The 20479-nt window shown below is 38.9% G+C and overlaps 2 protein-coding genes across 5 annotated transcripts in view; one reads left to right on the top strand and one right to left on the bottom strand.

Annotated features, from left to right (window-relative positions):
* Window positions 1-5630, top strand: part of BRD10 (bromodomain containing 10) — a 59822-nt gene extending 54192 nt beyond the window's left edge. For all 4 annotated transcript variants that reach the window (XM_082783864.1, XM_082783865.1, XM_082783863.1 and 1 more), the window contains one exon: window positions 1423-5630. In XM_082783864.1, coding sequence (XP_082639990.1) covers window positions 1423-5054 — 3632 coding nt within the window. In that variant the 3' untranslated portion in view covers window positions 5055-5630. The remainder of the gene's footprint in view (window positions 1-1422) is intronic.
* A 10594-nt stretch (window positions 5631-16224) lies between these two features.
* Window positions 16225-20479, bottom strand: MLANA (melan-A; the record flags this gene model as incomplete). The annotated part of the gene is made up of 4 exons (XM_082782454.1): window positions 16225-16382; window positions 17422-17523; window positions 18721-18817; window positions 20406-20479. 4 exons carry the CDS (start codon window positions 20477-20479, stop codon window positions 16314-16316), a joined length of 342 nt encoding a protein of 113 aa, XP_082638580.1. The 3' UTR covers window positions 16225-16313.

Here is a 20479-nt window from a genome sequence, read left to right as displayed (position 1 = left end):
CAAACTGTCCACCCACCTGATACCCCAGCTGGGACCTCAGGCTCCCCTACCCTACAGCTAGTCCAGCCTGAAGTTTGCCAGTGAATCACATGTGCACACCCCTACACGCACCCAGTCTGGGGAAGGTGAAGAGCCTTGGGCCCTCTTTTCCAGAGGCTGGCAGCAGGCAGACTATCTGTGACCCCCCCTACTTCTCCAGTGGGCAGTGCTGAGTCCCTCGTTCACACCAGTCCCCCCAGTAGCTGGTTTCAGGATGCACACACCATTCCCACCCCAGGCAGAGACACCCTGCCACATACACTACAGTAGCTGGCACTGCAGGCCAGGAGCACCTACACCCACAGTCTGACTCCTGTAGTTAGCCCCCAGTCTATCACTCCAGTGTCCCCAGTAGCTGGCACTGCAGGTACAAAGTCTGCAAAACACTTCCTAGATCCAGGGGGCTGAGGCCCCTCCAGCTATTGATGGTCAGGCCCCCACCCACCCCAGTAGCTGACACTGAGTCAGGGGCACCTACTGCCCTGTTTGGTGCTGGCACCAAGATTTCACTCACAAACACAGGTCTCACCAGTAGCTAGCACTCATTCCTTGTAGCACAGACACACACATGGATGGGGTGTGAGATTACACAGAGAGATCATTAGGAAAATATTTAATAAGAAGTTAAAAGACTGTGATGACCATACGGAGCACTTAGCCAGAAGAGAGTTCTGTCTGGCCCTGTTTTACGTGTGATGAGCTTCTTCTATTCCCTTTTCTGCCCACCCTTGCACCCCCACCCCATCTTTGTTACTTGCAGCTGCCCCTCACCTTAAATATCCCTTCATGAATTTGTCTAGCTCTACTGAATCCCACACTCCAGCTCTCTGTCCATGATCCCCCTGGTTTACAGTCTGACCAGCTGCGAAGTCCATGAAGTCCTTTTTTTCCTGAAAGTGGCACTTGTAGTTTCTTGCATAGCCCATCAGTTGATGGGACCAGTGATATTGTTTCTTGTCATTGTCTCCATGTCTGTTTTTTTAGATCTGTGCCTCCATATATTTTGTTTCTGATCCCCCCTTTTTCCATTAGTGTCCCAACTGGCCAGGTCCCTGATTAGGTAACTTTGCCTGAATCAATTCTCACGTGCCCTCATCAATTAGGATGTCTGACCAGGTTTAGTTTTCCTCAGTTTCCCCCATGCTGATCAGGTTTCTGTCCCTATACATTCTTGTTTATGGCTTCCTTCTTTTCTTGTTATCCCCTTTTTGCATTGAAAAAGGTCGTTGACCAGATGCCCTTAAAAGAGCAGACATTCTCCTTCCCCATAGCCTTACACTTACAAACTAGCATTTTACCTTTTGCTAAACACTATCAAATTGTTGTGTAGAGATACCAATTGCAAACTTGTAAAACACCGTTTCTGTTTTAATATCCTTGCAGATGAAATGAAACTACTAGAGATGAATTTACCTGCAGGAAAAAGCAGACTTCTGAAAAAAGAATCAACTTCTAAAGAAATACAGAAGACACTGCCCAAATCTGTTAAACGACAGTCCAAGCAAAACTGTTGTCTGGATCAAAGCACTAATGAGCTTTCACCAAGGAAGAAAGCTAAACTAAGCACTAGTGAGGCTGCGGTCCAGAGTTCAGAAAGTAGCCTACAGACAGACAGTTGTTTGACTGAGCTGAAACAAATTGAAGGGTCACCTCCAGAATCATTTTCCTTGACAGATCCTGCAACATCAGTGTCAAGCTTTCTGAAAGGGACCAAACCCATCCAGGCCTTGCTTGCCAAGAATATTGGGAACAAAGTGACCTTAACAAATCAGGTGTCACCTTCACCAGGCATAAATGTACCTACTTCTGAAAAGCCAGTTTTATCACCTGTCGAATCATCACTGACAAAACCAGCATTGCCCTGTCAGACCAATTCAAAGACTCCTTTACAAATGGTATACAAAATGCCAAATGGTCATTGTGTACCAATAGACCTTAACAACAGCTCCGTGAAAATTCAAATGCAACCCGTGATTGACCCTAAAACTGGAGAAAAAGTCATGCAACAAGTTCTTATTTTACCTAAGAATTTTCTTATTCAACAGAAAGAAGGAAAAATTGTGTCCAAGGACATGAATTCACTACAACAAAAGACTTCTGAGCTGCACTGTGCAACTTTACCAGAAATAACAAATGTCAGTGTTTCTTTAACACCTGTACTGGTAACAGCACCGGCAAATGCTGTCACTCACTCACCAAATACAATTTTTAACAAGAATACCACCAACTTGTCACAAGGGACTGGTCCCAAGAACAGCACACAAACATTGCCTGGTATAACTTCAGCAGGTAACTTATTATCAACAGTTAAGGTTTGCCAAACAGAAACTGACAAAATCAAGACTACAGTTTCAACTACCACATTCCCTGTGTCTTTGACTTCACCTACTATTTCCACAGCTAGTCAGTCTTTGATATCAGCAACAACATTAAGTACATCCACAAACACTGCTTCTGCCTTGCATTGTCTTGCCTCACAGCAGACAACTGAATCCTTTGAAACTAGGCAAGAATTGAAGACCGTGTGTATTAGAGAATCGCAATCTATTCTGGTCACAACACGAGGTGGAAACACAGGAATTGTAAAAGTACAGACAAACCCAGACCAGATTTCATCTACTAGTATATCTTCTAGTTCAGTTTTCACATATGCACCTCAATTTCAGGCCTTTTTGGTGCCAAAAACTACAGCATTACCATCTTCTACTCTTTCATCTGTAGCAACAGCCACATCTGGTCTCCCACATTTTGGACAAACATGTGTTTCTGGATTTACCCCCGCAACAGCTTCTTCTGTTAACATTCCATCTTTCCCAGTTGATTTTAACCAGGAGAAAAATATCAAATTCACAGTACAGCAGCCTGCTGTTGGGGGCACTTTGGGTCAAGTAACAGAGAACACCAGCCAAGTGTGTCCTTTGTCCTGCATTTCATCAGCTAGCAGTTCAACATCAGCAACTCCAAAAAGTCCTGCTATTGTGACTAGTGTTGGACAAAATAGCACCGTCATAACTCCAAATTCTTCCATGCAGCAACAAGGTGATGCTAAAACTAAAACAAATTCTGTTATACAATATGAGTCTAGTTCTAGTTCAGCAACAAATGGGGATTTAATCAGTGGTACTCCAGTCCAGAAACTTACCTTAGTCACAAATCCACCTATTTTATCCCCCTGTGGGGCATCAGGAATCAATGTTATACCTTCTCTAACATCCACTGGTATCAGTGCTCAGAAATTAGTTTTCATTAATACTCAAATTCCCAATGGCCCATCGGTTACCAATTTAGTTGCAGAGTCTCTGAAACATAACCTTCCTTCTTCCCTCAGCAAAACCTTTGATAAGACCACAGAGCAACCACAGTTGGTTCTGATCCCGACTACAATAGGAGCACCAATAAGAATACATTCATCACCAACTATTGCTCAAGTAAAAGATGTGAAAATTGGACTAAATATAGGCCAAACCATTGTAAATACTAAAGGCAATGCACAGCAGACTCCACCAGTTAATCTATTGCACTCTGCCATTTCTAAGGGAGAAGACAAAAAGAGCATGGGCTTGGCTTTATCTGTGACAAGTAGTAGTAGTTTGGTTCCTGTGTGTTCAAGTTTTGTGAGTCAAAGTGCTGTGTCAGTTAATGAATCTGTGTGTGTTGCAGCAAAAACTGCAAATTCCTTTTCAGTAACAACAGCAAATGTAAGTGCAGAATCTGTTTCAGTAACACCGAGTGGGACTTCTTCTGGGACACGGCCTACTGTCTTGATTGGTGGAAATGATCCCTCAAGAATAAGGCCAATTCTGGGTAATCGACTGTGTACAGCAAATATTGGAAATACTGTGGGTATATCAACTGTGAAAACAGGACATCTTGCTTCATCTGTGCTGATTTCAACAACTCAGCCAGTGGTATCTCCTCAAAACTTAACACCTACTTTGCAGTTTCCAGTCATCAGCTTGTCTGGATCTGTAGCCACCCCGCAGAAAGTGTTACATACAATTCCTCGTTTGGCGGCAGTTTCAGCTCCTCCTCCAGTAGCAAAAAGCCAGCTGCCCACACTACTTCAGTTCCAGTCACCTGGAGTTTCAGCTGCTGTGCCAAGTAATGCAGGTATTCATAAACCTCAAAGTGTGTTGACCACTGCACCTGCAAATACAGGTAAAGTCATAACTTTTCCTACGTTGTCATCACTACAGTGCCAGCAGGTGCCTCTCTGTATAGAGAAACAAAGTCATGCTTATACTTCCACCATTCAGATGTGTGCGGCTTCACCAGCTGTAACGAGCAAGGCAGGTCAGCCGAATGAACCTAGCATTCAACAGAAAATAGTCATTAACACCTGTATGCCTTTGGCACCCGGAACTCAGATAATGATTAATGGTACTTGTTTTGTTGTGCCACCACAAGGCCTTGGAGCTGGCAGCCATGTTCTTCTTCTGTCTTACAATACAAAACAGACTCCTCCTTTAAATATTAACCATGGCCAAGAGGCTCAAGGTATACCAATTGTTAATTCAATAACCTCGAAAATCATGCTAGCACCAAGTAATTCACTAAGTTTGCAAACATCAAAACATCCTTTGAAAAACTCTACAAAAATTGTGAACTCTTTTGGGTCTGCAGATGCTTTACCCATTGTTCATGCAACGCCCCAGGTATTAGCTACTCCAGCTAGTTCATGTACTCCACTGTCCACAACAACACTGTCTGTGTCTTCGGTGATAAAATCTCCTGCTAATGTTCTAGCTCCATCTGCTGCAGTTTCTGCTGTTCATCCTCCAAATTCTCATTTACCAAGCAACACTTCAGTGTTTCATTTGGACACTTCTATCAAAAAACTCTTGGTTAGTCCAGAGGGAGCCATTCTGAATGCTATAAATACTTCAGCGTCAAAAGGTTCTTCAGTGTCTTCATCACTGCCTCCTGTGGTTGTGTCCACAAGCAGAAATCCTACCACTGTCTTCCCAACATCTCAATCATCTTGCCTTGATAAACCTGACAAAGCTGCATCCTAAATTTAGAGCAAATGAGCCACTTTGAAATTGTGGGGCATTCTTGACTTTGGAAGTTATAACTGTTGAATAATTTCTTACATTGTTCAAAACAGTTGATTACTCAAAATTACTCAAGATTACAATTCTTTACAGTTTACCTATGGGGATAAGAAGAAAAAAATATATTTAGTTTGTCAGAGAATTGTTTAGTAAAAAGGTCAGAAATGACCAATGATTTCATTAAACAGTTTTGAAAAATCTAGCTTTTTGCACATGTTCCATCTTACAGTATGGACTGTTTGGCAGTGTGTTTATGACAGTATGTGTCTTCTTTTTATTTGTCAAATTTATTTTTGATTTGTTTCTGTAAAAAATATTTATGCATTGTAAAAAATGCAGTCTGTTATAGAATTGTACATATTCACGAATTCCTAACAATCTGTACTAAACTGTATGTACAAAGAACTATGCTGTCTTATTTATGTTTTGTTTACATAATGTATAGTTTTTTAAGTATTTTAGTAACTTTGGACCAGTGTACTGTTTAGCAGCAATGCAGAAGAATCTGCATATAATAAATCAAGTTGCTGTACTGCATTGTGTTGGCAATAGTTTAAAATGTGTCTATCTGTTAAACTATGGCAGAACACACACACATATATATGTGTGTCACATCTTCCTAATGCAGATGCATCTCAGTTTTTGGAATATGGTCGAGTGAAATTATTTAATATCTTCTGCTCTTCTGTGTGGCTTGCATTTCACATGGCTTGGTGGGAGTTGGAAGGATGGCCATCTTGTTGATCCACCAGGCACAGAGAAGCATAGCCCATACTTCATCCGTTCCTGATAAATGTTTGATTAAATTGCCTAAAATCTCCAATGAACGGGTAAGGCTAGAAATGGTTTCACAGACGGCAGCCTAAATCACACTGCTGTTCAAGACTACCTTGTTTTATGTAGAGCTCGTGGATTTCTTGAAAATTCATTGTCTTTTTGCAACCTTGTATTAATTTTCTTATATGTAAGAAGCCCCCTTATGGGTCTTCTTCAGTCTAGTCAAACAACCCATTTTTTTCACCAGTCGCTTTCTGGGTGAGTATTTTTTCTTTAGCTTTTCATTAGTCCATATCATTATGAAAGGACAACGTTAAAACGTCACATTAAAGGAGGAGTTGTAAATGCTTTGGGCATAATTCACCTATTGCATAAACCTTCCCTTTTTATGGACTATGTTCAATATGTTGGCTTAGGTTCAGCTTTTGCTGTGATAAAACCCTTGGGTTGTCTTCTGTAGATCAGCAGAGTTCGTAAGTACCTGCTGCAGTGCATATGGAAATGGAGAAGTTTTTTGTTAACTTTTGAGATTTGGATGGGATAAAGAAAGGGTTCCTTTAATGAAGCACTTATTTTGTGGAAGATGATAATTTTAGAAGTGCTGTTTTTTTTTCTGTTGATTGCTTGGAAGCCAGACTGAGGCCAAATATTTTTGTATATGTAGGATTTTTTCATTTTATTTAGTTGGGGGGGATTATTTGCTTGTTTTAGTAACTAGGAAACTAGAAGTCACAAACTGTTGTGACTCGAAAAGGGGTGTGTGGAGGTGGGGCTTAGATATCTGCCTTTAGCAGCATTCTTAAGACTGATTTTTGTAAAGATGAGGCTTCAGCTTTTGCTCCTTATCCTTTTGAGTTTTCTCCTTCCCCTCTACGTTTGCTGTACACAGTTTGGATCCTATCCTGGGTAGAAGAATAAAACTGCAGCTTACTTTCTTTGTGTCAGATGCCCTTCATACTGTTCTGAAAAGCAGTTTGGTCACTCGTTTACTGGAGTTGGAAAACAGTGAGAAGAGAAACTTTCACCTTCCATACATACTTTCCCTTTCTGTACTAACTAAAAAAAAAAAAAAAAAAAAAGTTAGCTTTTGTGGATCAGCAACCTCCATCTTATCTCAGGGCTGTGAAAGACAAAATTCTCAGAAAATTCTCATTTTGGGGGTGTGAGAAGGTTTGCTTTTATTTTAGAAAGAGCTCTGTGTTACACCTTACCTACTTGTCATTACAGGCATTCTGTAATCTATTTTTTGTAAATGGTGTCTGCATGCTAGAGTTTACAAAGGGTTTTTAAACATGATGATATTGTACAGTTGAATGCTATAGGTGACTTCTGTTTTTAAACAGAGGAGGGTGGTAAAGGGTGGCAGTTTCTTCATGGACAGAAGAGGTGCTCTAAAACCATTGTATTCCAGCAACACAATTTATTTATATTTCACTGGTAGAACCTTGGGACCAACTTTCACAGATTTTTCTTTTGTCTTCAAGTGTTGTGTTTTTTTTTTTTTTGTTGTTGTTGTTAAAATGAGGGAGGCTGTTTAAAGAGAAGAGCAGAGGTGCTCACAAAGGCTAAAATTGTTGTAGCCTTTTATCTGCAGCTGCACATGAAGTCCATGGAGAAGAGAGAGAATTTGTCAAAGATGGTTTAGGTGAAGCAACTTGTGTCTTCTGTAACATCATATTTATGGAAGATCCTCTGTCTTCATTAGCAAGGCTAATTGTTCTTAGGGTACTCAGCCCCCTGACTTGGAAGATGGAAATGAGAAGTGAGATGAAACTGGGAAACAGTAAGTGACCTCCTACAAGTTTTGAATGTTCCTAAGTCTGTGGGACCAGACAGGATTCATCCACTGAATGAGCTGGCAGAAGTGGTCACCAAGCTATTGTAAATAATTCACCAGCAGAAAGGCGGTGGATGTTGTCTACCGGGATCTTAGTGAAGTGTTTGACACTGCTTCGCGCAGTATTGTCCTGGAGAAACTCGCCATCCCTGGAGGTATTTAAGAGACGTGGACGTGGCACAGGGTTTAGTGATGGGACTTGGTGAGACAGCTGAGGTTGGCAGTTGGACTCGATGATCTGGAAGGTCTTCTCCATCCTAGATCATTCTACTGTTTTATGAAAATTCTTTTGCTCTGTATTGAAACACGGTGGCTAGCCACCCTAAGCAAATGTGTAGTGACGGTAACTAAGAGTGTTAGTGCTGGATCAAAGTAAAGGTCCATCTATCATGTCTTTTGGAGCAGTCCAACTTAGTATAATAACAGGGCAAGCAGCTAGTGACATATTTCCTGAATACTCTTCTAATATCCAATAATTTGTGACCCAGCATCTCCCTCAGCCAAACATGTTTTTTTTTTTTTTTGGTTGGTTGGCTATGTGTTTTTTTTTTTTTTTGATGTTGTTGTTTTCTTGTTTGTTTTGTATTATTTATTTTTTGAATGTTATTCAATGACTCTCAATGTACTTTCTCAATCCTTCCTAGAATTCTGCCTAAACACAGGTAAACTAGTACCATCCACAGCATCCTGCGGTAAAGAGTTTTCCACATAATGTGTAAATAATCAGTTTGTTTCTGAACATGACAGCAGCTAATTTCATTTGATGCTGATAGTATTTCTAGTGGGAGACAATAAACCTTAACTCTTTATTAATTTTTCCATGCAGCTTATGTGGTCCTTTCCCATGTCTCTTGATGTCTCTTTTCCAGAATAAAGAGGCAGAGTCAATTCAGTAATTCTAGGGACGTGGGATTAGAATAGTGCATATTTCAAAAGATACAGGAGCACTATGAATCTGTTCTGTACTGACCTTGTCACAGAAATATCAGTTGTAAACCAAATATACTTAATTGTCAAAATACATTCAGCTTATCCTATAAAACTACACTCACTTACAAAACCTGATTTTAGAGACATGATGTTTAAATGAAATTATTGAAACTAATCCAAGTCTGACGCTCTTCTCTCTCTCTGTAGTCCCTGCTTCAATTTGTTTTAGCTTCTTTGAAAATGTAGAACAAGCTAAATTCTCTAGTGATTTAGAACATGATGATTTTTCGTCTCTAATAATTTTTGTGCATAAGTTTTTGAACACAAAATACAAAATTAAGTCTGTATATTAGGTGCGTGATCACTCTATTCACTGGAACCCAAGTAGAAGTTTTTGAGTTAAGAGGCTGCTTTTACAAATGTGACAGATTATGTTCCATTTCAAATATATGCCTTGAAACATAAAATAATCTTTAAGATCTTGAAGATCTTTCTTCCTTTCTCAAAATACTAAATTTGCTTACAATTTTCTTTTTCACACTAGGGTATCTGGAAAACAATCCTTTCTTGTTTCATATATGATTGTTTCAGAAACTGCAGGAAACTGGTGTTCTTACAGTATCTTTTATTTCAGTCTCAGCTACACATTAAATGGAAACGTTATGTAAAAGCTAAGTAAAAGAAATGTAATGAATTAATTATATTGCCTATAATGAAGTTTATTACACAGAAAGTATATTAAAATGTGCATAAATATAACTTTCCACCTTTTGCAGATGGAGGAAGTGAAGTACAGAATTCTTCCTGACTCTTGGGCCACTCTCCACTCTCCACTATTTTTACTATCCACTAGTAAATATTAGGCAACTAGATTATTACTTTGTTTTTCCCTATTCTTGCTTTTTACAAAAGAAGAAAAATGAATTGGAAAATTAAATTGTTTTCAAGAATGTGAGTGGCACTGACAAGTAGTATTTATAGAAATGAAGAAGTACAAGAAACAAGACAGGAAAGGAGCCACTGTAACTGATTTTTGTGATTGTCCTCAAGCTTTAGAGCTCTGTTTGTCACTATTGGCATCATAGAAAGAAGACAAGATTCTTTGCTAATTACCTGTTCATACTGGTTCCTTCTAGTAAATGTACAAGTATAATATCAGAATATTTTTGCTGTCTGTAGCCCATGAGCACCTACTGCCAAGATATACATTGGGATCCTGTCCCCTTATGTGCTGCTGTTGACAGAATCATTCCTCACTCCCCTTTTTTTTATCACTTGCAGCAGTAAAATAGAGTTTTACAGAAGGATTAATGACTAGTATAATGAAAAAGTCATAGGATGTCTTGGTTATAATGATAAAAAAAAAACAGAATTACGATGGTATCAATTTATGCAGTACAATAAAAATACCATTTTTAGTTACTGGGGAGAAGGAATTGCTTACATCTGTATAATAAACAGATGTAATAAAACAGACTTGTGAATTCACATCAGCAAGAAGTCAATACTACATGTAAAATTATGATAGTTTGAGGCTCGTCTGGCCAGTATTCTGCAGCTCAGTTACATATTATGCCCTCAATATATGTAGTAGTTGTAGTAGTTTTCGTATGTAGTAGTTGTACCTGTAGCTGCAAAGTACATGTAATCTTGGAAGAATCTTTGATAGACAAAATACGGAAGAGGCCTTTCCTAAAGATTTTCTCTTAGATGTCCGTGTTTATTGGCCCAAAATGAAAATGATATTTCAGACAAACAAACAAACAAACCTCTTCAGCTGGTGTTACTTTGAACTTCAGCTGGATTCCAAACCCATGCATTCATGAGAGGGAGAGATCTTCACTATCCAAATCTGGCAACAGATTGAACCACTATCTCTTCCACAAGTCATGAGAAAAGTACACAGTAGGAAGAAGCTGCAAAAGCTCCTTCTAGAAAGTTTTCTTTCCCTCTTTGGCCTAGTAAATTGATGTAAAATCATAATATTTTGTTCAAAGAACAGCTCACACTTAAACGTGAGTTTCTTACCTTGGCACATGGAATACCAGCGACATGGTTGGTGCAGCAGCCTGGTCCTTTTGAGAGATGTGGTTTGGGCTGTGCATTTATCCCAGGATCCTCTCACTGTAGTTGCCAGTAGAGAATGCTTAGTGGAAAGGACCACAAATATATTTATAATGAGTTAATTTTCCCCGGTATGCGTACATAGCCTCCAGCAGTAATTCCAGCAAAATTATGTGAGAGAACTGGGGACTGGCAAAAGGTGCATAGTAATTCAGAGAAGCAGAGCAGAAAAAAAAAAACACAGGCATAGAATGCTAAAACTGCTTCTTTAACTAAAGCAATGGTGGGAGAGGCATATGAATGCTTGCTAAAATGCACAAGTTCTTAAAAAGGAGTTGACTGTGAAACACTGTTGTTGTCCTTCCTGTTGGTGAGGCCAAAAGCAAGAAATGTAGAGTAGTACATGGATTGCATATCCTGGGGATTACCAGTGCTGTAAGAAAGACAGCGCATCTTTAGCTGTGCTGACACCAGAAATGTTCAGGAAAAGATTGCTGGAGATACAAAAACATGAGTAATATATTGCAATATAGGCATCCTTTTAATCCTTGCAAGGATTACTCTATTGGAAATTAAAGTTGAGGGAATATTCACACGTGCTATATGACTTTGCTGTTCTACCAAAAATTCTGAAGTGGTTCAAATTTTTGTAAAGAGGGTTACCAGACAAAAAAAAAAAAAAAAAAAAAAAAAAAAAACAAGACTAAAGCTCCTACTGTAGATAACCCTAGACAGAAAATCTAGCACTGAAAAGTGTTAGCCTGGACTTCAGTAAGGCCTTTGACACAGTCTACTATAAGATCCTCAGAGAGAAGCTATTGAAGTATGAGCAAGGTCAACACTGTGTCCAGTCTTGTTTAGCATCTTCATTAGTAATGTAGATGATGGGGTAGAGCGCACCCTCAGTAAATTCGCCAGTGACACAAAAAATTGTGGGAGTGGCAGATTCACCAGAGGGCCATGCAGCCACCCAGAGGGACCTTGTCAGGCTGGAGAGGTGGGTTAAGAATCTCATGAAGCCCAACAAGGAGAAGTGCAAAGTCCTGCACCTGGGGAGGAACAACCCAGACACCAGCACACATTGGAGACCACCCAGCTGGAAAGCAGCTTGGCATAAAACCACATGGGACTCCTGGTGGACACCAAGCTGAACATGAGCCAGCAGTGTGCCCTTGCTGCAAGAAAGCTGAAGGTATTCTTGGCTGCATTGGCAATGTGGAAGCATCACCAACAGGTTCTGTCTAAACACCAGGAAACACTTCTTTACTGTGTTGGTGATGGAGCACTGGCACAGGTTGGCCAGAGGAGTTTTGGAGTCTCCCTGCTTGGAGATCTTTAAAACCTGATGGCACGTGGTTGTGGGCAGCCTGCTGCGGGTGTCCCTGCTTGAACAGGGACAGGTTAACAGATGACTTCCGACCCTCAGCCAAGCTGTGATTCTGTGTCTAGGAGAGGCAGCAGATTTCATTCATTCATTCATTCATTCATTCATTCATTCATTCATTCATTCATTCATTCATTCATTCATTCATTTATTCTGAGGGTCAGTAAAGTTACATGGGGCATAAGTGATGGTATACAGAAACAGAAATCAGTTATCTCTGCCATGGTAAATGGTAAAGGGCAAACTGACCTGTATTGAAGCCTTAGACCTTTCATTTAAAAATACTCTCCATCAAATGTGAGTGAATTCTTTTCCAAAATAGCTACAAGAATGCAGCTGATGATGACAAGGTAAATTCAAATATAAATCAGGAACGAGGAAGGCTGCTTTTCTGCGTAAGCAGAGGCCACAGTGAACACAATGTTCAGCACAGCAGTCTGTTTCTCCCATCCAGAAATGAGAGCTAGCTGAGTTGAAAAGACCTGACAAAATCAGTAGTAAATGGCTAAAGTATTTGTATTGGGCCATCTCTCCTGGTCCCATGATTGATGTTGTTTACTGATACAGTGTACTTCTTGGGGAAGGAACAGATAAAGCATGTAGTCTACACACATAATGGGGGCCGTACCACTAAAATGGTTTAGAAATATGAGAGCACATCTGATGCTCAAGCACTGATGCAGTCCTTGGGCCGTGTGAGCACAGAAAGAGTGGAGTGCATTGCTATCCCCTGGGAAGAGTTTTCTAGGGCAACAAGAGAAGGCAATAACTGTATCTTGTTGCTTAGATGTCAATAGTTAAAATTATGTGTTGTCAGTGGATTCTGCATTGTGTCCTTTTTCTCTGGTTAAAAAAAAAGGGACCTGAAGTTGCCTCTGATGAAGGAATTTGGGAGTGATTCAGCCTTGCCTGTCCTTTGTATTTTCATGAACACAAGGCATCAGGGGACACAGCTGCCCCAGTGTCTTTTCCAATGTCTTTTGCACTGGCTCAAGAGTGGCACATATGTGGACAAAATTTCTTGAAGAACTACAATTTTGCTGTAAGAAAAGTAGTTCTTTCTGTTTGCTGGAAACCAAACCTTCTTTGAGCCTTGTATTTCATGGGGAAAGGTGCTACAGTCAAATCAGATGATTGTGTAAGGGTGTGGAATACAGAGAGTCAATTCCAAAAAGTGCACAGGGGCTGGATGTTCACTGTTAGTGTGTATGGCAAGTGCAGACAGTAGCTGTAGACAGCTTTGTAACTTCTGCACTGCTACTGGTTGATCTTCTTTACTGGACATAAAGTTCAGTGCAGAAGTAGGGCCAAAAGACAATGCTGGAAGCAGCTGTCAGTTCTACTGGGCAACAAAATATATTTAATGAAACGGTATGAACAAGTCATTCTTCCAGCTTTGCTGCACGGTTCAGTATGCAGTCAACAGAAATGTACAACTTAATAAACATTGCTTCTCCAAAGCACAGACAAACTCGCTAACCTTTCCCTTTACATACAAAGTGAAAATGTTTGCTTTTAAAGTATGTTCCTTAATGGAGAAGTCTTACATTGCATAAATATATGGACATGTATCAAGAGAGTAATGGATTTTTTTACCAATATTAGGCAAAAACATGAATCAAGATATGTTGACAATGTTTTATTTAACTGAAAAGCCACAGGCAATATGGTTAATAGCTGCAGCAGGTATTAAGCCAATGGAGATTACTGAGGTGAACATTCTTGTATTGCCCTGGAAACACCTGCATATACCCGTCCTGTCCCAGTAGATTTGTGAGACTCTAAGAAACCAAGTGCTTCCTGGGGAACGTCCTTGGTGCTTTCTTCTCACAGCTTTCTGATGTATGTGGTATATATCCTTTGTCACTTGGCACAAAGTCCATGCTTGTTGAGAATTACAGTCGTATTACAGGTGGTCTGATTGCAGCCTGATTGTAAAGAGGATAAAAAAAAAACATGGAGCAGGAGATCTTTGACTTTGACTTTTATAACCTCCCTGCGCATGACCATATCAGAGGAATTCTAAATCCAAAATTTGGTGACCAGTTATTACTCTGACATTGTTCAACAATTTGTCTAACATGAAAGTCTTTCCTGGACATTTGAAAGCTCCATACCACAATCTCCATTTCTGCTGGTTGTGATGTTTCTATATATTTCTCTTTCTCTATAAGGGTACAAACTTCTTAAAAATTTCAGCTTGTCTTTGGACAAGTGCAGAGCAATACAGAAAGTACATAACAGCTGGTTCTTGCAGCCTGCAACTGGGGCAGTTACAAGTCTCTTGCTTTTAAGTTCTGACCTGTTCTTTATTGGTATTTTTAATGGTTTGGCAGACAGCCTTGAAATCTGTCTATATTGAGTATAACTGTTTAGAGCAATTACAGATATTTATTACCTTTGAGCAAAGATATAATTTACTAATCTACATTTAAAAAAAAAAAAAAAATTCTAAAACTCTATGTCTTATTATGAGTAGAATTCACTGAGAGAAGGATTTGGGAGTTCTGGTGGACCAAAAGCTCAACTCGAGCCAGCAGTACTTGCAGCCCAGAAGGCCGACTGCATCCTGGGCTGCATCAACAGAGGGGTGGCCAGCAGGTGGAGGGAGGGGATTGTGCCCCTCTGCTCTGCCCTTGTGAGGCCTCACCTGGAGTGCTGCATCCAAGTCTTGGGCCTCCAGCACAAGAAGGATATGGACCTGTTAGACTGGGGCCATGAAGATGATCAGAGGGCTGGAGCACCTCTCCTAACGAAGAGAGGCTGAGAGAGCTGGGGATGTTCAGCCTGAAGAAGAGAAGGCTTCTGGGTGACTTTATTGCATCTTTTCACTACTTAAAGATAGCCTAAAAAGAAATGTAGAGCAACTTTTTGCTCAGTCAGAAAATGACAGGACAAGGAGGAAAGGTTTTAAAGTAAAAGAGGGGAGATTTAGATTAGAGGTTAGGAGGAAATTCTTCATGCAGAGGGTGGTGAGGCACTGCAAAAGGTTGCGCAGAGAAGCTGTGGATGCCCCATCCCTGGAAGTGTTCAAGGCCAGGCTGGATGGGACTTTGGGCAACCTGGTCTAGGGGAAAGTGTCCCTGCCCATGGCTGGGGGTTGGAACTGGGTGATCCTGTGGGTCCCTTCCAACCCAAACCATTCTGTGATTCTGTGATTCTCTATCGTTATCTATCATCATAGGCTCACTTGTGTTTAAAACTCTTTTGCTGTATTAAGTGATTTGTGTTTGCCTATTTATTTACTGAGAATGAATTGGGTTAATTACTAATTGCATTTAATAACTGTTCTGTTAAAATATATGTATATTTTTTTCTGTAACTCTTTCCTCTTTAATGAATATTGTACAGTTTTAGCTGCCTCCTATTGCAAGATATCAGGCCTTGGGTATAAACTTACTGATCTGCATATAATATCAAGTAATAATCTGGCAATTGTTTAGTTAAAGGCTAAGTAAGCAATAGCTGCCAAAGCAATGTACTTTAATTTACATGTATCAGAATTCTTTGTTTTCTGTTATTGCTCTTCTTTCTTGCCAGGACAGCAGTGTGATCATCTTTATACCCACTGACGGGTGTGAAATAACATGGCCTGTAAGCAGAAATTATTAAAATGTGTGGATCATATTTTACGTTTCACAAGGAATTGTTTCTTTCCAGATACCAGTGACGTGAGCCACAAAACTGCTGTAACATATAGTCTCCTTGGGCAGGTTAATTTTTAGAACTGCTGGTAGGGAAAATCATTTGTTTTTTTTCAACAGGACATGTAGTCAAATATTTTTGCCTGTTTTATGACAGATTCTTGTATATTACTTTCCAGGAAATAGTTTGTTTATGTCTTTTTTAAATTAAAGGGGTGGGGGGGGGGGTTGAGGAGTAAGCGGGGAAGATGTAAAAAAGTTTCCAGCACTTTCTATCTCGCCTATGATTTGTATTTACCGTTGGTAGATCTGTGAAGGAGGCAAGATGCCCACAGTTCAGCACAGTGAATTAATCTGACCATAGGCAATGAAGAACTTAAAACAAAAGTACATTCAGCTTTATTGAGGCATTTCAAGAACTAGTTCTGTAAACTATGCAGGAATACTTTTCAGCAATTGCTTTTGAAAACATGTGATTTTTATTACAGTTTTAGCTTTAAGAATGTTAAGCTTGTACAAGAAATCAAGAGGGAGCATGAAGAAATTGTGCTGATGTTCTCAACATCTAAGATCTGTTGTTAAGATCATGGTGAATAAGGTGGTGGTAACTGATCTGCATCAATTTTTTCATAAGCTGGTGGAGCATTGGGTACCTGTGGTAAGAAAATTGGTGTGAAAGATTGAAAAAACAATTAAGGCACAAGAAAAAGAAATTAAATATGCAAGGAAGTATTTGCTTTCAGATCAGAAGTTGTATTATAGCTTAAAATAGCTGAGCTAATTCATTATGTCTTTATATTATCTAAGTTTATTTTTTTCTAACATGTTTTCTGGGTTTGCATCATACTAAAATGATTTTGTTTGTATCATTTGTATCATTCGTCCAAATAAATAATTTTTAAATTTATTAAGATAGCAATTTTATACGGAAAATATTTTATATGTTAAGATTTCAAACTGATACATAAGACTTTAAGAGTCTTGACACATGTAAGTTATCTTATTTGCAATGTTAACAATTTAGGAAGCTTATTTAAAATTGGTTATAAATTACCCTTTTCACTATTCTCAAACTGTTTAAACAACAGCCATGATTTGACATATAAATTTATCGATTAAGTTATTTTAACTTTTTAAAAATTATGTGGTTTTGAATGTTATTCTTTCTTTCCATAGTGATTAAGGTAGCTAAAACCTTGAAGTGGTGCTCCCACAGGTTGCAGTGTACCAGACACAATCTACTTGCTGTCAGTCAGCACAGGGTAACATCTATTAGGAGCGTCTATTATGTATATATTATATGTTATATAATGTATATTATGTGTATTATGTATATAATAGATGCTCCTAATATATATATATAATATATAAGATGTATAACAGTGTATTTCAACATTCACATGCTACATCATGCTAATAGATTGCAAAATTGTCAGACAACTTAGGAAAAGTAGGTGAAAGAGATGTCTCTTTAAAAAAGAAGAATTATTATTAGTATTTATCTAAATAGTAATTTAAAAAATCACAGTAAAAATTGTACAAAATACTACTTCTTAACAGTTATTGTAGTCATTGAAGACCCAATCTAGAGAGCACAACCTAAGAAAGAATTCTTTGAATGACTGTTTACCAAGATTGTCTTACCGTATTTTACTGCATTTTAAGTAAATAAGGCCCCGAGTTGCAACTTACCACAGAATCAAAGTTTCTGTACTCCTGCAGAGCCATTTTGCAGTCCACTATTCTTCCCTCACCTACCATGGTTCGTATTGTGCCCATGCTAGTGCTTTTGCTCTGTGACAGATCAAGAAGAAACACGGGGAAGGTGAAAGAGAAAAGAAAATGTGAAGCTGGAGTACACTACATCAAGGTATTGTATGGTTGGACTTGATGATCTTTAAGGTGTTTTCCAACCTAAATGACTCTGTGATTCTGTGACCCTCTAATATTTGGCAGTATTTTACAGTATTTATTAGAATCTGGGATTAGGTACAACAGCAGCAAGTAAGAGAGGCAATCTATCTAGCACTTTCTGCTGTCTCTGCCAAGACATGCTCTGCCTCCTACATCACCAGTTATACTGCCATCAAAAATAGGGATTGCATTTTAAGGTCCATGACCACTGCAGGGACCTTTTTTTCCACACATTTCTGTCTTTAAACTCAACCTTTTTCCATTTTCCATCATGTTTTTGTACGTTCTTTACCGATTTTCCCCTTTCCAAAAATCCTAGCAAAAATAAGATTTTAAAAAACAAAAAGTATCTGCAGTGAGATGGAATTAAAAAAGACATTGTGCTTTTTACCATGATGTGCAGGAATGAAAGAAATCTGTTTTATATGGCAGTTCAAGTTTTATGTGTTCTTCTAGTGGATGTGCCTATTGGATAGGTCACTGGAAAGGTAATAGGACAAAGTTGTTGGGAACATCAAGGAAATTGATTTGCTGACAAGGGTTATATTTTTTAATACAAAATGGTTAAGTCTTTTTAGAAATATTAGGGTAACTAAAAGATATTTGCCACTTACATGGTTACAAAATGCCTCTTTCTCACAGGAGAGAGAACAGAGCTTCAAAGATAAAGCTTTGAGACATTCAACTACAAATTTTGTGGGATGGATCAAATATCATTTAAAAAAAATACTGTTGAAGAAGATAGAGCTGCCATTGTACCCACTGAGCAGCCAGTATACAGCACAGAAAACATGGTTTTATGTGCATTTAAATATAATGCTTCCTATAGATCAGCCTTTCCACTGGTGCGTTGTGCAAAGCTGGGCAGTTGGCTTCACATCCCCATGCTTCTGTTTCCTCTGCCTGATTTGCAAGTTCTGCAGGGTGGGTAGTGCTTCATATTGCATAGTTTTACCCATGTGTATGTTAGCGAGAAACAATGATGTCTTATGACAGGTTTGATGTTCTCTCCATTAACGTAATGCAAATAATGATAATATGTTTTCAAAATGCTAATATGCAACCTGCTGTGCTTACCCGTAGACTTTTACAGCCACTACGTCTCTTGTAATACCAGCAGCCAAAGATAAATAGCATGGCCAGCACCAAAATGAAGATTCCAATACCCAGGCCTCTGTTAAGAAAGCAAAACAAAATAATTAACAGCAGAACTAGATGCATTATTTTGGGAGCAAGAATGGTTAGCACAAAAGCTTATATCTGTATCCCTTTGTTAGAGGCAGGCATGAAGCAGGATTTGCCTCAGAAAACAAAATATCAGTAACTTCAGCCAGTCTCTGTAGATTGAGGAGTTTGTTCTCTGCCAAGATTGTAAACATTTTAAAAATGAAGAATATATAGCTTCAAAGATAATAATCTACCTGTGACCAGTGCTTCTAAAAAAACTCCATGCCTGTAAGTCTAGCAATCATCATTCTGATATTGGAAGAGAATGAGAAATAAAATAAATGCTATACATGCAGAGACATATCTCATGTTTAATTGTTAAATTTCTCCAGGCAGTAAGTATTGAGAATCCTAATTGCATCACATTACAACACAGTCTGGTAGCAGAAGGTTGGCTTTTGTTGTTGTTGTTGTTTGTTTGTTTGTTTTAGGTACATAAAGCACTACACAATCCCAAAAACCTTGTAAGAAACTTTAATTTTTTCATAAACAGTTCTGTAATTCTTAAGTTCTTGTTTCCTGTCATACTAGGCACAGTATTGATGTCACTGAGTCATTCTAGGGAAGGTGGTCTTTGCAAACTATGCTGTGAGAAATCTTTCCCACTGCTCACCAGGACTTAGAATATAAGGCATAGTTCCACTGTTTATCAGAAAGTAGAGTGACAAGGTAATTGCACATTTCCTTGTCATAAAGACCTCTTCCTCTTGCACTAATGTACTGTCTGTTAAGGCACAGAGCATTCGTTGTGGAATGAAGAGTGTCTTCCCCTTCGTCTATTCTCTGTGCCCAGGGATGAACATATAAAAACAAATGTGTTGCAATACATGTGTGTATGGTACAAGTCACAAAGTTCGGAGTCCAGCGAACCAGTACTAGAAGAGTATTCCACATAAAGATATCCCAAGCACATCGGAAATATTTGCCTAAAGTAATAACACATCACCAGGGAGATAGTGTCTCTAGTAACCCAAGAAGCAATATAGTTTATTGTAAGCCAAAGATCACAAAGTATTAGCTTGAATTAATTCTGCTTAACTTGAGCTTCAACCAGAAATGACTTACTGAGAGACACATTTGTATGGCATTCATGTCTCTACTGATTTTTGATGGTATTTTACCATTTCACTGGTGTTATTCTTTAGGGTGAGATGATGCCTTTTTGAGATTCTGAAGAGAGGTATGTAGACCTGGAGGTAAATCTTACTGTAAATATCACATTGCACCAGCCTCAGAAATGTAATTCTAAGTGATCCTCAATAAGCCCAGCAATTTTATTGTAATAGTTGATTACTTGCGATCATATAATCAATCTCCGTATTCTTGAGTTCTGCAGATCTTATTTTTCTTAACCATTGCGTGCACTTTTATGTAATGCAATGACAAACATTACAGACAGCTACAAAACAGACAAAATGCACTACACCTACATACATCAGAGATTTTTTTTTTCTGATACTATTTTGTAAATTTCTTTTCAATGTAAGTTTTTTCTTTCAGCTTACATGCTAAAATAGGTTTTGGTTTATGCTTACTCTTCTAATGCAAGATAGCTGTGTCCTTTTCCTCTGAAAAAGTTGCCATCTGGATGGTGGTTTCTTCTGGGCAT

This window comes from Aythya marila (assembly GCF_965140915.1).
Source record: "Aythya marila genome assembly, chromosome: Z".
NCBI lineage: Eukaryota > Metazoa > Chordata > Aves > Anseriformes > Anatidae > Aythya > Aythya marila.
The sequence above is the reverse complement of the archived record's forward strand: the minus strand, read 5'-3'. Positions and strand labels throughout refer to the sequence as shown.